The sequence below is a fragment of the Phoenix dactylifera genome, unplaced genomic scaffold, assembly GCF_009389715.1.
Source record: "Phoenix dactylifera cultivar Barhee BC4 unplaced genomic scaffold, palm_55x_up_171113_PBpolish2nd_filt_p 001240F, whole genome shotgun sequence".
In the NCBI taxonomy this organism is placed as follows: domain Eukaryota; kingdom Viridiplantae; phylum Streptophyta; class Magnoliopsida; order Arecales; family Arecaceae; genus Phoenix; species Phoenix dactylifera.
In genome coordinates, this window is record NW_024068575.1 from 72,040 (window position 1) to 86,178 (window position 14,139).

The 14,139-nt window shown below is 42.2% G+C and overlaps 1 protein-coding gene across 1 annotated transcript; it reads right to left on the bottom strand.

Annotated features, from left to right (window-relative positions):
• Nucleotides 1-8,674: 8,674 nt before the first annotated feature.
• LOC103702973 lies at nt 8,675-8,980 on the bottom strand. The gene has a single exon (XM_017841775.1). The coding sequence runs from the start codon at nt 8,978-8,980 to the stop codon at nt 8,675-8,677; it is 306 nt and encodes a 101-aa protein (XP_017697264.1).
• Between the last annotated feature and the right edge of the window lie 5,159 nt (nt 8,981-14,139).

The following is a 14,139-nucleotide window of genomic DNA, read 5'->3' on the forward strand; positions in this document are numbered from 1 at the left end:
GCTGCAGGTCCTTGTACAGAACCTCTTCATTGAATACAACATTTTTGCTCCTGATGACTTTCCGATCTGTCGCATCCCAGAGTCGGTATCCAAAATCATCACCACCGTACCCAATGAATGTGCACTTCTTTGACTTTGCATCCAGCTTGGTTCGATTGTCTGCAGTATCGAGCACGTAAGAGATGCAACCAAAAGTACGCAAGTGAGATAGTTTCACCTCTTTCCCAGTCCATGCTTCCTCCGGCAGTCCAAGCTCCAATGCAACTGAAGGCCCTCTGTTGATCAGATACACTGCTGTACTGACCGCTTCCGCCCAAAAAATCTTCGGCAACCCTGCATGAAGCCTCATGCATCGTGCCCGCTCATTGATGGTGCGGTTCATGCGTTCTGCAACACAATTTTGCTGTGGCGTTCCTGGAACCGTCTTTAGTCTTCGAATTCCAGCTGAGGCACAATAAGCCTCAAACTCATCACTGCAGTATTCGCCCCCATTGTCAGACTTGAGACACTTCAATCTCTGACCTGTCTCATTCTCCACTAAAGCCTTCCACCTCTTGAACTTCTCAAATACATCGGATTTGTGCTTCAAGAAGTAGACCCATAGCTTTCGGGTAGCGTCGTCGATGAACGTGACATAGTACCTTGCTCCTCCATGAGAAGCCACTTGAGTTGGTCCCCATACGTCAGTATGTACGAGTTCCAACTTAGAATTTTTCTTGGTACTACCTCCTTTTGAAAAATTGACCTTCTTCTGTTTTGACAGTACACAATCTTCACAGAATTCCAAATCCACAGATTTCAGGTCTCCCAATTTTCTTTTGGACATCATCACCTTCATCCCTTTCTGACTCATGTGGCCGAGTCTCATGTGCCATGTCCTTGCATCAACAGTCGGATTTGCAGCACTGACGGTGGAATCAGTATCAGCTGTCATGTATAGTGTTCCTGACCTTACACCTCGAGCAATCACCAAGGCTCCCTTAGTGATCTTCCAAGCATCATCATTGAAGGTGGTCACAAACCCCAAATCCGACAACTGACTTACCGAAATCAGATTTCGAGCCAGTTTGGGTACATGTCGCACATCTTTCAGAGTTAAAGTCATCCCACTTGATGTCTTTATCTGAGCATCTCCCTTTCCTACGATGTTGCAACTATTTCCATCACCAAGATACACCTTGCCATGATCACCTGCAACATAGTTTGAGATGATTGCCTTGTTCCCAGTAGCATGGAACGAGGCACCTGAGTCGACTATCCACGACTCCGGATGAATATCACAGGAAAGTATCAGGGCATCATCTTCACTTGCAGTTTCGGCTAAATTAGCACTTGCTTTAGTGTCAGAACCACCATTGTTCTTCGACACTTTGCAGTCTTTTCTCAAGTGACCCTTCTGCCCACAATTCCAGCACTTTCCAAGAGGTCTAGACTTGTTTCTAGACTTGGATCGTCCACCCCTATTTCTGTCTCCCTTCTTTGAAGTCCTTCCACGTTCTTCAAAAGCCAGCGCGTTCCCAGATGAACTTGCTGATGGATCCAGGGTTTTCCTTCGAGCCTCTTTACTCAGAATAAGAGCTACCACTTCATCAAACCTCGCTGTAGTCTTTCCCGAAGAATTACTAACAGCCGTGATAAAGCCTTCCCAACTTTCAGGCATCTGACCTAGAAGAGCCCACGCCTTCACCTCATCAGTGAACGTGATCTTCACAGATTCCAATTGGGCACATAGGGTATTGAATTCACTCAGATGTGAATGAACACTCCCACTGTCTCTCATCTTCAAAGTGAATAATCGTCGAATCAGGAATACCTTGTTCGCTCCTGTTGGCTCATCATACATGGAAGCCAGTGTGTCCATCAAATCTTTTGCAGTCTTTACTTTGGATATATTGGCGAGGATCTCCGATGCCAAGGACAAACGGATAGCGGCGAGCGCCTTCTTATCAAGAGGCTCCCACTTCTCCGACGGCATGTCTGTCGGCTTCGCTTCTTCTCCGCCCAGTGGTAGATCCAGATCCTTTGAGAGCAAGTAATCTTCCATCTGCATCTTCCACACACCAAAGTTCTGTCCGTTGAATTTCTCTATCCTCAATCTTCCTTCGTCAGCCATTGGAACACAGGGAACGTTGCTCTGATACCAGTTGTTGAGAGGCTTGAAAGCACTCACCCTTAGATCGTACTATTCCCTTTCCTGGATCCAAACTGCGGAAAGACGAATCGAGAAGAAGAAGTAGTAGAGAATAAAATCAAATGATCACAAAGACAACAATTTTACGTGGTTCACCCCAATACGGGTTACGTCCACGGAGGCCACACGCACAGATTTAATATATTCAGCAAGGGTTACAATGATCTCTCTTCCTGTTGGAGATTGCACACCTAGGGCTTACAAGAGAGATAGGACTCCAAAAGAAACTCACTACGGCCGCTCTCATCTCACCTAGGGTTCACCAAAAAACCCTATTTATAGGTTTTCAACACATAAGGAAACTTCCCTACGAAAAACCCTAAGTCAAAAAAACCCATCTTGCCATCGTTTCAATCAATCCCGTGATCAGGAGTCGACTCTTCACTTTCAGGGGTCGACTCCTAATAAGTTCGAGTCGACTCGGACATCCTCGGGTCGACTCCAAGTATCAGCACCGAAACTGGCACGCTCTGTCTTCCTGAGCTGGAGTCGACTCCTGCAGGGCTGGAGTCGACTCCTGCAGGACTGGAGTCGACTCCTGCAGGCAACCCAAAAAAACTGCTCTCTGTTTCTTCACTGTGGCAGATGCGAGTCGACCCTCTCATCTCTGGGGTCGACTCAAGCTTCACATGAGTCGACTCCTAGATGCTAGGGGTCGACTCCATTCAGTTGGCACAGAATTTTTTCAAGCAAACTTGAGCCGAATTCAATTTGCGGTCGTTTCGAGTTTCGAGGCACATTTTCTCAACACTACGCTGTCGGAAGCTTCATCTTAATGACAGTCAAGCTGAGGGCCGGTAGGCCCGGTACACCGGCCTTCCGCCACAACTAGTTTGCCATGGTGGTCTCTTACCACCCCTCAACGGGCCAGCCATCTTGCTAAAGAAGTTCATCCATCCTGACCGTCAAAAGCCTCGTGTTTTGACGGAATTTATTAAGATTTCCTCCCGTGGGCCGTTTGAACCAACTTCTGCACGTCTCTCTTTATATTTTATATATTCATTTCACAACATATCGGCACTCACCGCATCTCTCCGTCTGTCTCTCTCTCGGCTCCCACCCCTCCCCATCCATGGGCAAGTTCTTACCTCGCTTGGCTCATGGAGCCAATAAACCCATGATTTCTGAAGCCAGCAGACCAAAGCTCTATTGTTTTTACGACCTCATGAAGTTGCTTCAAAAGAGCAAGAAAGCTGAGCGCAGGGGTCGCACAACAAAGGCTAGTGATCGCACTCCGAAACCTTTCTCAGATGATCACTTGGAGAAGCGAGAGAAGAGAGAGAAGGGAGTCGTCAGAGTAAAGGTCGTTCTAACAAAGGAGGAGGCAGCTCGGTTACTATCCATGTGCATCCGAGGTGAAGAAGAGAAGACACTGACGCAGTTAATGAGCCAGCTCGAGAGTCGCCACACGACTGGGGTCGCACTCGGATCAAGCCATGGTGGGTGGAGACCGGTGCTTGAGAGCATTCCTGAGGATGAGATGATCGCATGAAAAGAATAAGAATCAGCATATATATAGCTAGTTGTGCTTGCTCATGTACAAGGCTCTTGGTCTCTAGCTCCCTCTTCTCTCTTGTTCTTCTTCCCCTCCTCCTTAATTTCTTTTCATTTCTTAGCATTACTGGTATTTAGCCAATATTGCAGGGGTATGTGAGGGACATAAATGAGAGAAAATCGAATGAGAGGAGCTGTACAGATTCTCCCCATCTCATTGCAAGTGTATTCTTCACGAACAATCCCTTGGAAGATAGTCTTCTGCGCTTCGTTCTGATCCTTGTAATGGAAATGATTATAGATTTTTTTGATAGGCAAAAGCCACCTAAGATTTCATTAAAAGGATTACAGAGAGAATGAGTTACAGGAAGCAGAGAGTCTATCAATTTTTATCTGATGAATCCTTTTCTTATTTCGGTAGATATATCATTTACATAAAAATCTCCCCTTATAAAACAAGGCAGGCCTTCCCCATTTTTGCTAGAATAATAAAAAAAGAAATCACCTCGTTAATCTAATTGCTAATCAACAACAACTACCATTCTCTAGCTTCCACAATGCTGGATGCATATCTACTCCCTATGGACCTCAGTCCATGGCTCCATGCAAGGCATACATAGCTACCCATCTCTCTCTCTCTCTCTTACAAGTGGGTTAGGAGAATCTCATGCATAGCAACTCTTACGACTAATAAAGGTCAGAGGAGCAGTGAGGATTTACAGTGATTTGTTTAATTAATTTGATGGTCCACGCCAGAGAATATCTTCTTCGTAGTTGGGTAGGCACATGCTAACAATTCTGTGAGGCGGAACTACACCATTTCCGATTGGGATCTTGTGTGAGGAAAGGAAGGTGGCGTAGCGGTTGTGACCATCCCTTGCTCCGTGACATTTGGGTTATGGCGAGGGATGGATGGGCTTTTCAGGCCAAGCATATTTACCGTGAAGGTAATGGTGCTACGGATTGGGTAGCTGCGTATGTAGCTTGTCACTCCGGAGGCACCTTATGGATTGGCGATGGGAAGTTGCCCTTGGCACTTCGAGGTATTCTATTTTTTGACTTTATTGGGTGTATCCGGTCCCGTCCGGTCTGATCCACCCGCATTAGCAAAAAAAAAAAAAAAAAAAGAAGAAGAAGGATGCACCTTCCGTTCTGTGCAGCCAAATCCTTCTACCACGCGAAATATACGACCCAGATCGCTTGTTTGAACTATTGCAGTTGGTGTTTTTGAGTCTTTTGAACCCTCCAATAAAGCAATGACGCTTACCTTCGCTGGATGTATTATAAAATGAGGAACTTTTGAAGGCAACTTTTATTTCGTTTGAGATGACATATGTTTATAAAAAGACGAATCGTGCAGCAACAATATTTTAAATGATTGGACTCTTTCACAACTAATCTAGACTTGGGGTGTGTGTATTAATCAAGTCTATGTTTATATAATTGGTCCTAGAGGCTTCATTATTTTAGTGCAACTAAATCATTGACATTCTTGAGGAAATTTCACAGATGACTCACTACTTCCTACTCTTAAGAAATTAGAGGGGGTTATAAACCACTCAGTTGTTCTAATAGAGAAGAAGGTTGAGCAAATACTTCTCTAGAAATTTGAAATGGAAGATTGGACAATATGATTAAAATTCTGAAGCATCTCTATGTAGTATCTAGCTAGTGGGGAAACAGAATGATGGGAGGGTAGTTTGCCATACTTTCTTGTGAAAAATGGCAGACCTCTTAGGATAAAGTTTTCATGTTAATAATGGAGAAAAGGAAAACACCTGAGCATATATGCTTGCGTGGAATCTCTCTCCCCTATCTACCAAGGCTTGCAGAAGTGTTGATTGCATGTGCAATGAGAATCGCCACTAGACACATGGTGATGTGTAATTAAGGACACGCTTGGTTTTCTAATAATGTTTTTTTATAATTGCCAATTATTAATTATGGTTGGAAAACTTGGAAGTTGTTGGATATGTTATTGAAGACGTCAAAAGAGATACATCCAACAAAGTTGTTTTCTTAGCAAGTTGAGAAAGATAAGTTTGCATAATATTTCTATTTGACCGATAGTTTATTGATAAATGATATCACCCGAGAACAGCTTATAGGCTATAAAAACAGTTAAAATCACCCGTTGATTTTAACAAAGTATCAGAGCCGTGCAAACATCAAGTTTTGCTATTAATGTTCCTATGACGCACTCTGATGCTACTTCCTCTCAACAACGTAATCTGCCTACTTTGAATGTGAAATTGTCTGGCTTTGATACCAAGTTTTCCCATTAAGCTTTCGGGACAATTAGTGATTTTAACAAAAACTGTGTACATGAATCAATTGAGGCATGTAGAAAAGGCAAAGCAGGGTAATGAAATCCTCCCTCCCACTCTATTATCTGCTTTAGAGTCGATGATGATATACTGTTCTCTAGGAAGAGGAAACAGATCTAACTTGAATAAAAATCTAAAACTAATAAAAAAACCATAGGGAAGTAGGAAAAGTGTTTTGAGGATGCAAAAGAGGCCTTCCTATCACCCATTTATCAAGAAAATGAAGAGGTTCATGAAAACTTACTACCGAGTAATTCTGCTTGAAAGGTGGAAAATGGGCCCAAACTATAAAGAGCCAGCCAGGCTCGGCATTGAAGAACAGTCCATGTCTGTTGTGCCAAGAGAACTCTATCTTACAATATGCTGTTAAGATTGCAAAACCATAAGAATAGTTATGATTTCAATCATTAAATTCAATTTCATGCCTCTCCAATAAAATTATGGCTCACCACGGCATTGAGAGGATATAGAACTGTGTTCTTAGAACCTAAAAGTGGTTGTTGTAAGGATAACGCTCTCTCACACACACACAATATTTGGACTCCTATCCCTCATGATACTACATTGAGTTTAAGCATACCTAATTGGAATAACCCAATTTTTTGGCTCACCAATGCATAGCGAGGTCTACGAAGTGAGTGATGTTAAAATAACTTTGAAGTGGTTGTTACAAGGAGCTTTAGAAGACAAACAGCATCACATTTTCTATCAATGGCGACACTGGTCCCGAGCCCCACATTAGAATGAATCACGAGCAGCAACAGGGTGGGACAATGTGACGGTGAGTGGGTGCCTTAAAGTTTAAGGAAACGAACAGTTTAATACAACCATGCAGAAGAGAACGAGCTCCAAATCCTGTACCTAAACGTAGAAGGCTAGGGGATCTAAATCTTCTCGGATGCTAGCTATCAGAAAGAATCCCGTGACCCCGTCCCACAGAAGACACATGGGAGGTCCCAAACCCTAACTATAAAGTATAGCTCAAGCGGTCCAATCACCGCTCCTGGCAAAAGCGTCGGTAAGAAATTTTTTTGACAATCATTACAACATCTCATGGTCCACCACTCTACCTACCACGTGAGAAGTTTGATATACTTTAACGAGCAGACCCCACAATTGAATGCATCTCTCTTTCTAAGCTTTCCTTCTTCTTTTTTTTGATAGATAGACGAAATACCTTTTAACTTTCTGAAGCCCAAAAGACAGCTGATAACGGTCACAATGCAAAATTCAGAATTGCATGGAAAAGGCTTTTGTGGAAGAAAAAGGAGAGTATATCGTTGCAGCGTCTCTGCATCTGACTTCAACCAGGATAAGAGATTATACACTTAAGCTATAACGGTACACAAGGTCATCTGATGTCCATGGTATTAGGCATTTTCAAATCTTCCATCTTATTCTTGTACTTTTAATCATGTAGGAATTAGGAGTCTTCTTGCACTTACCATTTTACATTTGGATAATCCACTCCCTTGATTTTTCTCAAAAAAGTCAATCCACTCTTTTGACTAGTGATGTCAAGTTATGAAGCATTAATTGCTTGGCTATATAACCAGCTATTTTGGAAATAAAATATTGATAATTAGAGGGGCGGATCATCAAAAAGGTAGTAGCGTTATAAATCATTGAAGAACTGTAAATTTTTTTTGTTCAACTATCATGAAAAAATTAGAATAATTATGAAACAATGCTAATGAAAGCTTCTGAAAGCAGCAGCAGGTCCTAACACTCTTCTGAAAGCTTCTCATTGGTAAGATTTAACATTTACAAGCAGCTGAATAGATACAGCGGAGTATGGTATAATAGATGCATGTTGATCAAACCATTGCAAATGAATCACTAGCAGGATATATATATATATATATATATATATATATATATATATATATATATATATATGATATAAAATTCCTACAAAATTGGATATAGATGTTTTACCATAGTGATATCTTTCAGTCCCTTGCTTGAAAATTTTCATTGCGAGCACTTTAGTACCTTTTTTCTAGTGAGGTCATCAGATCTGATTGGAATTGTCCGAACAGCTAAAAAGATAAGAAAAGATCTGACACCCCAAGAAGTATTTATCAAGAAGATCTGCATTATCCTACTTTATGGACATGTATATGTTTTTTTCACGCAAATTCATTTATGCGTAAATCCACATAGCACAGCATAGTCTCAAGAAAGTAGAAACCATGCCGTAAGTGCACCGATTAAAAAAGAGGAAAAATATACAGGTAGACAAAAAAAAATTTAGTTGTAAATCCAAATCGAGATCTCATAACACAAGCTAGGGGTTATATTTACTGTACCAAAACCATATGGAAATGGATTTGCATCTCGGGCGTTAAATGATGAACAAGAGCAACAAAATTTGCAGTTATGAGTCCAAAACAGAGTCCTCGAAATAGAAGAGACACAGTTTCTTTTTCACTCGTATCAGAGAAAAGAAACAGAAGATGTTCTAGCTATAAAAACCTATACATATTCACCGACCATGAAATCAAAACATTAGCATCTCCGACTTTAATCATGGAGATTCAAAGACGAGAAACCCCTGGTACTTGCAAACTTAGACTAAGCAAAGTAGGAAGTCAATGGGAGATCGCACGAGACCTGGAGAAAAAGAAGACGTGACTGCAAAAGAGCCGAGGAGGGTGTCTCATTCGCCCGCATCAAAACTCTGGACCTCCGGTACCTCGATTATGCTCTCCAAAGAGGGTTTCCAACCTTGGGCTTTCCCAGCTCCCTCCCTCCTCTCCCTACCCATCTCCATCAACACGTCCTCCAGCGTCTTCTCCCCCTTCTCCATCTGAAGCATCAACCATTCAAGCTCCCCTCTTGTCAACAAGATCTTAACCTTGAAGCCACCCTCCTTTCCAACGCCAACACCACTTTCTCCTACTCCTCTTGGTTTCACCTCTCCCTCCTCCAGCCTTGGCGAACAGGTCTCCATGCAGTTGCCCATGGATCCTTGGCTCCAAGCAAAACTAAGAGAGAGACTACTATCTGGTATTGTTGGTGGTCTCCAAGAGGCCAGCTTTGGGATGATGGCCCTGAAAAAATAAAAGGAGTGCTCTCCAATCCTAGTAGTGTAACGTTCCAGGGATTACAGACCAACACACAAGATTTTAGGGTCAAAGGTGATCGATCGCCAGGATTGAAGCTTCCGATGAGAGAAGCACGTGGTGGGGCCAGGGTTTTGTTACTCGGCCCATAATAGCAAATAACCGGTTGAAAAGATCAAGGCCGTCAATCTACGTTAGGACGTGACTAGGCCCACCGAAAACACACAACTTTTAACCACGGCCGAACAGCGGATCCGCCGTTTTAGAGCTTTCCTAGCAAACCGCTGTCCTTAACTCGGAATTCGGAAATGATGGACAAATTAAATTGCGGTGGTGGATGGCAACTCTAAACCTTTTTTTATCGATGATGTGTCGCTTAAGAAAGCGACTGCTACGACTTTTCTTCCTGCATGGGCTCCTACAAACTGGTACCGTTCCCTATATGATGCTGAAGTTTCGAGGGGTTCTACAAGTAACGCCCAAATGTGTCATTATCTGCAAAACGTTCACGGAACACGGTGGCACTTGTTTATTTTAGCGAGATCAGCCCGTGATCAGCCTCAACTAAAAGTGGCAAAATATAATCCGACCCGTCAAATCGATCCATGTTAGACTCGCCATAAACAGATTTGGATTTGGTCTAAACATGTTCGGATCATAAATAGGTTGACCCGTTTAACCTGTTTATTAATTGGGTCGGATACAGATTTAAGATATCTAACCCATAACCCACAGGTCATTAGGGCACCAGTTCCCTTTTTTTTTTTTTTTGGTTCGACGCTTCGACCCCTCTCCGAGTCTTCGGCTCTCCCTCTAGTCCACCTCCTCCCCCACCCTCAAGCCTGCCACCTCCGACCCCTCCTGCCTCCCCGACCACCTCTTCCACCCCCGCAAGCCGACCCCCTCCTTTCTCTCCAGCCGATTCGTCGCCGAGCCGATCGCCACCCAGTCCTGCTCCTTCGTCGGCACCCACGAGTACATCGCCCACGAGGTCGCCGCCGGCCGCTCCCATAGTCCCATGGCAGCGCCGCGTCCTCCTCTACGAGCTTCTCTACAACCGGATCCGAAGACTGAGAGGTATGAAATAATGAAACCCTAACTCTAAATCTCCTCCAAGGATCCGGATCATCCCTTGGTTCGTGATTTTTGCGAAGCCATGGCGTCCAGGTCCCCGGGGCGCGATCTCTGCAGGGGCTTCGGGTTCGGAGCCGGATCCGCGATCCAGATGCCGCCGTTGCCGAACCGATCGGAGCCCGCCAGCGGCGAAGGAGGAGCCACGACGGCCGCCGGTTGCAGCTTCAACATGCTCTTTTCTCCGATCGGTGAAGTAGAGGACCCATCTCGCCTCTCCCATCTCCTCCAACGATGGGCGGTACGTGAGGCAGACTGCAACTGAATGAAGAGAGAGAAAGAAAGAGAGACAGAAATGTAGGGGAGGTCATAAACAAGGAAAATAAATTGGCTTTTATTTTAACTGACTCTTCTTTCTACGGGTCAATTTTAGGGAGGGCAATTGTTAAACGGATCGAGTCGGGTCGGGTAGGTGGGATCGGGTCGGGCAGTTTATTGAACAGGTTAAATGGGTCGGGTTACCTGTTTAATAAACAGGTCAGGTTCATGTTGTATTTCTGATCTGTTTAATAAATAGGTTCGGTTCAAATTTATGATTTCCTGACCAGATTTATATCTGACCTGACTTGTTTATGTCTGACCCGACCCGATTGCCACCCCTAGCCTCAACCTCAATAAGCCTATAATGCAGTGTCTAGTCCATATAGGTCATAAACTGTATTCGCTCTGATTCCATTTGTAACAATTCAGAATTTCATCCAAAATGGCTAGTCGAAAAATATTTTTTAAATTTTTTATTTCTATATAAGTACTCAGGATCTCTATGACAAATATCTAATATGGGACTAAATATATGCTTAAATAAGTCATACTGATCTCCCAGAACATATCCAATCCTTCCCAAAGTTTACAGACTCATCATTTTGGTTAATTACCGGAACTTAAGAGGGCTTTAAGTTTTGGAGAGAGGAAGTGTGATGGAAATTGAAAAATGCAGCACATCCAGGGCAGCTCCAGGATCACTCATGTTGAATGAATAGGAATAAGGGTGAGAGCTGATTTATGGCGTTTTAGGTTTTTTTAGGTATAGTATAAACATAGATACGATGAATATGTGAAATTTTGTTTGTTTATACGATAAAATAACATCTAAATCAATTACGCGTCAAATATGCTGCTAAAGCAGATTGCTAGTCTATCATGGTCTACGATCCATAATCAGCAAATATAAAGTTCATGCCTGCGAGACATCGGATGTATCGATAGACTATAAGAAATCAGAAGCATTTTGATGAGCATGCAATGCTCTACTGAAATCAGCAACATTTGGGAAATGAGGCAAAGGGCTTCCAGAAGATCAGGCAGGAAAGATTCTACGTTGCTGTGAATTGAAATCCTCATGGGAGTGGAAAGAAGAAAGGAAGGGGGTAAACAATGTCATCAAAGTAGACCAGCTCATGCGAACAGGGCACGAGAGGACTGGGGAGGCAGGTGGAGATGTTTCAGATTCTAAAGCCAGCAGTCGTTATAACTGGAATAACATACTATAGCATTGAAGACCTCACCTGCTCTCATCATCTTAATTTAAGATTTTCATTGTTAAAGTTGACTGATGTCCCTTTCTAACTAATATTAGAGCAGAACACTAGCAAAAGATCACTGTAGTGCAAATTCGCTAAGCAGGACCTTCCAATCAAAGAATCCTTTGATTACTCCAAGATAATCATGGCCATTTACACCTAGGAACATGTCAATGACCTTATATCATCTCCAGAGATGGCAATTGGAGCAATCGATCGCACTTCTGAAAGCAATATATTTTAGTCACAGTCAGGCATCTACTCTTGTAGAATTTATTGATCATAAAGCCTCCTCATTTGTGAGATAAGCACAAGAGGAAAAAAATAACGCGGCGGACAAGCAAACAGAAGAAAAGAAAGCTAGGAAACAGAACAGTTAATCAGCAAGTAAAATTCTACTCTTGTAGCATATATTGATCATATAGCCTCCTCATTTGTGGAATAAACACAAGAGGTAAAAAAATAAGGCGGCGGACAAGCAAACAGAAGAAAAGAAAGCTAGGAAACAGAACAGTTATAAGTAAAATTCTACTCTTGTAGCATTTATTGATCCTAAAGCCTCCTCATTTGTGAGATAAGCACAAGAGGGAAAAAAGAAGAAGCTACAGACAAGCAAACAGAAGAAAGCAAGGAAATAGAAGAGTTATTCAATAAGTAAAATTCTATTAGACTACTATTGTAAGAGTATGGATTCCAAGAGCAAAACAAAAGGAAAGAGATGTATAAATTTGGCGGGCACATTGATTATTCCCATTAAATTGACTTACTGAAATAGGAGACAACCGTAGGCTGCCTAATGACACTGTTGGGCAGGCATCCTTTTAAAGTTTGGGAAAGAGTAGGGGCGGCTGCTGTCATTTCCATTTGAAACACCTACCACACTACCAAATTAGTGTACAACCAACAAAAATCTGTTGCATAATATCTACTACCCGGATGCAGAAATTTTAGTATATCAAAACCTCTCAACTAAAGTAGACAGCTCCAGAATACCATCTATATCAACCAATAAATAAAGCAGCAGAATCCACTAAACATGTGAGAAGCTTGTGGCAATTCAGAAAATTTCAGGTAAAATGATATTTGTGAATTTAATAGCCTTGTTCTAAAGATATAAATTTTAAGGGTGAATGTTAAACTTCATCTTCTTGCAGGGCCATACGACACATACGACTGATACCATCAGTAACCGAACAAAATCCTTGTCAATTCTCACTCTAGGACAATTACTGGCCTTAGTATGAACACATGGAGAAAAGATGTGAAGCGCTTTAAAATAGGACATAAAAGATTATACCAACACCGTATTATTAAGTGGACATTGAAAAGCACCGATAAGGACAAGGAAATCGAAAATGGGATTCGAACAAGATAGATGAAATGGGCATTTAGAAACCTTATTTTGTGCAGCGAGACAAAAAATAACAAGGCAAAAACAAGTCACTGTGGAGATACAGGTGGAAAGAAAAGAAAAAAAAAGGAAAAAAAGATGGGCAGTCATGAGCTCAATCTTTATTTTCTGGTTGATAGGTCAATCTTTATTCACCAGCTAAAATAAATAAACAAACTATCACTTGAGGTCAATCTCTACATCCCCTACCCTCATGACATACACCACAGATCATCCTTTAATTATTTCACCAAGTGTCAAATGTATAATGCATAGAAAAAATGGCAGTTATCATGTCCCAATCAACATAAGAATAGTGCAGTAAGTAAGTTTGACTATAAGATAATGAAGTTGCCAACTTGTCATCCAAGACAGGATATGGATTTCTCCACACAAACTCCACGTGCTAGTGAAGCTGTGTAGGCCATGACTTACAAAACTATCATAAATTGATTTCTCTTGTTATTGGAATTATAGTGGATATCCCCACCTGTACACAAATGTCAATATACTAATCCCATAGTACGTCACAATGACATAATAACTACGCATGACTAGAGCCAAGAAGTGGCATTTGACTAAATGACTTCTCCAGACAAAAGCACATGCAGGGGAAGGCAGGTAGGTGATGAGTGTTGGATCTCCAATGGCTAGACCATGCTGTTATTGAAGGAACTGAGTTGAATAACCTTGCTATATACAACTTCTATGTAGTTCCATATATTTGCAGTCCATTATCTTCTCTTACTGTCAGGAGACACCATATACACATGCAAAGTTGAGGTAACATGAAACCCAGGTAATGGGAGAAATGCTACTATCAAATCTTGTTATGTAGGTCTCACTAGATCATAAATTGCCCAGATCTATCATACCTGTCCTGCTGCATGCTAACCTACCTTCTCGCCGGTCACCGCATAGACAAGCGGCATATGCTGCTAACCAGGAGCATCAGCAGTTCAGATGATGTACACCCCGCTAAGTTAGTGGAATTATTGGCAAAATCTGGATCGAACCT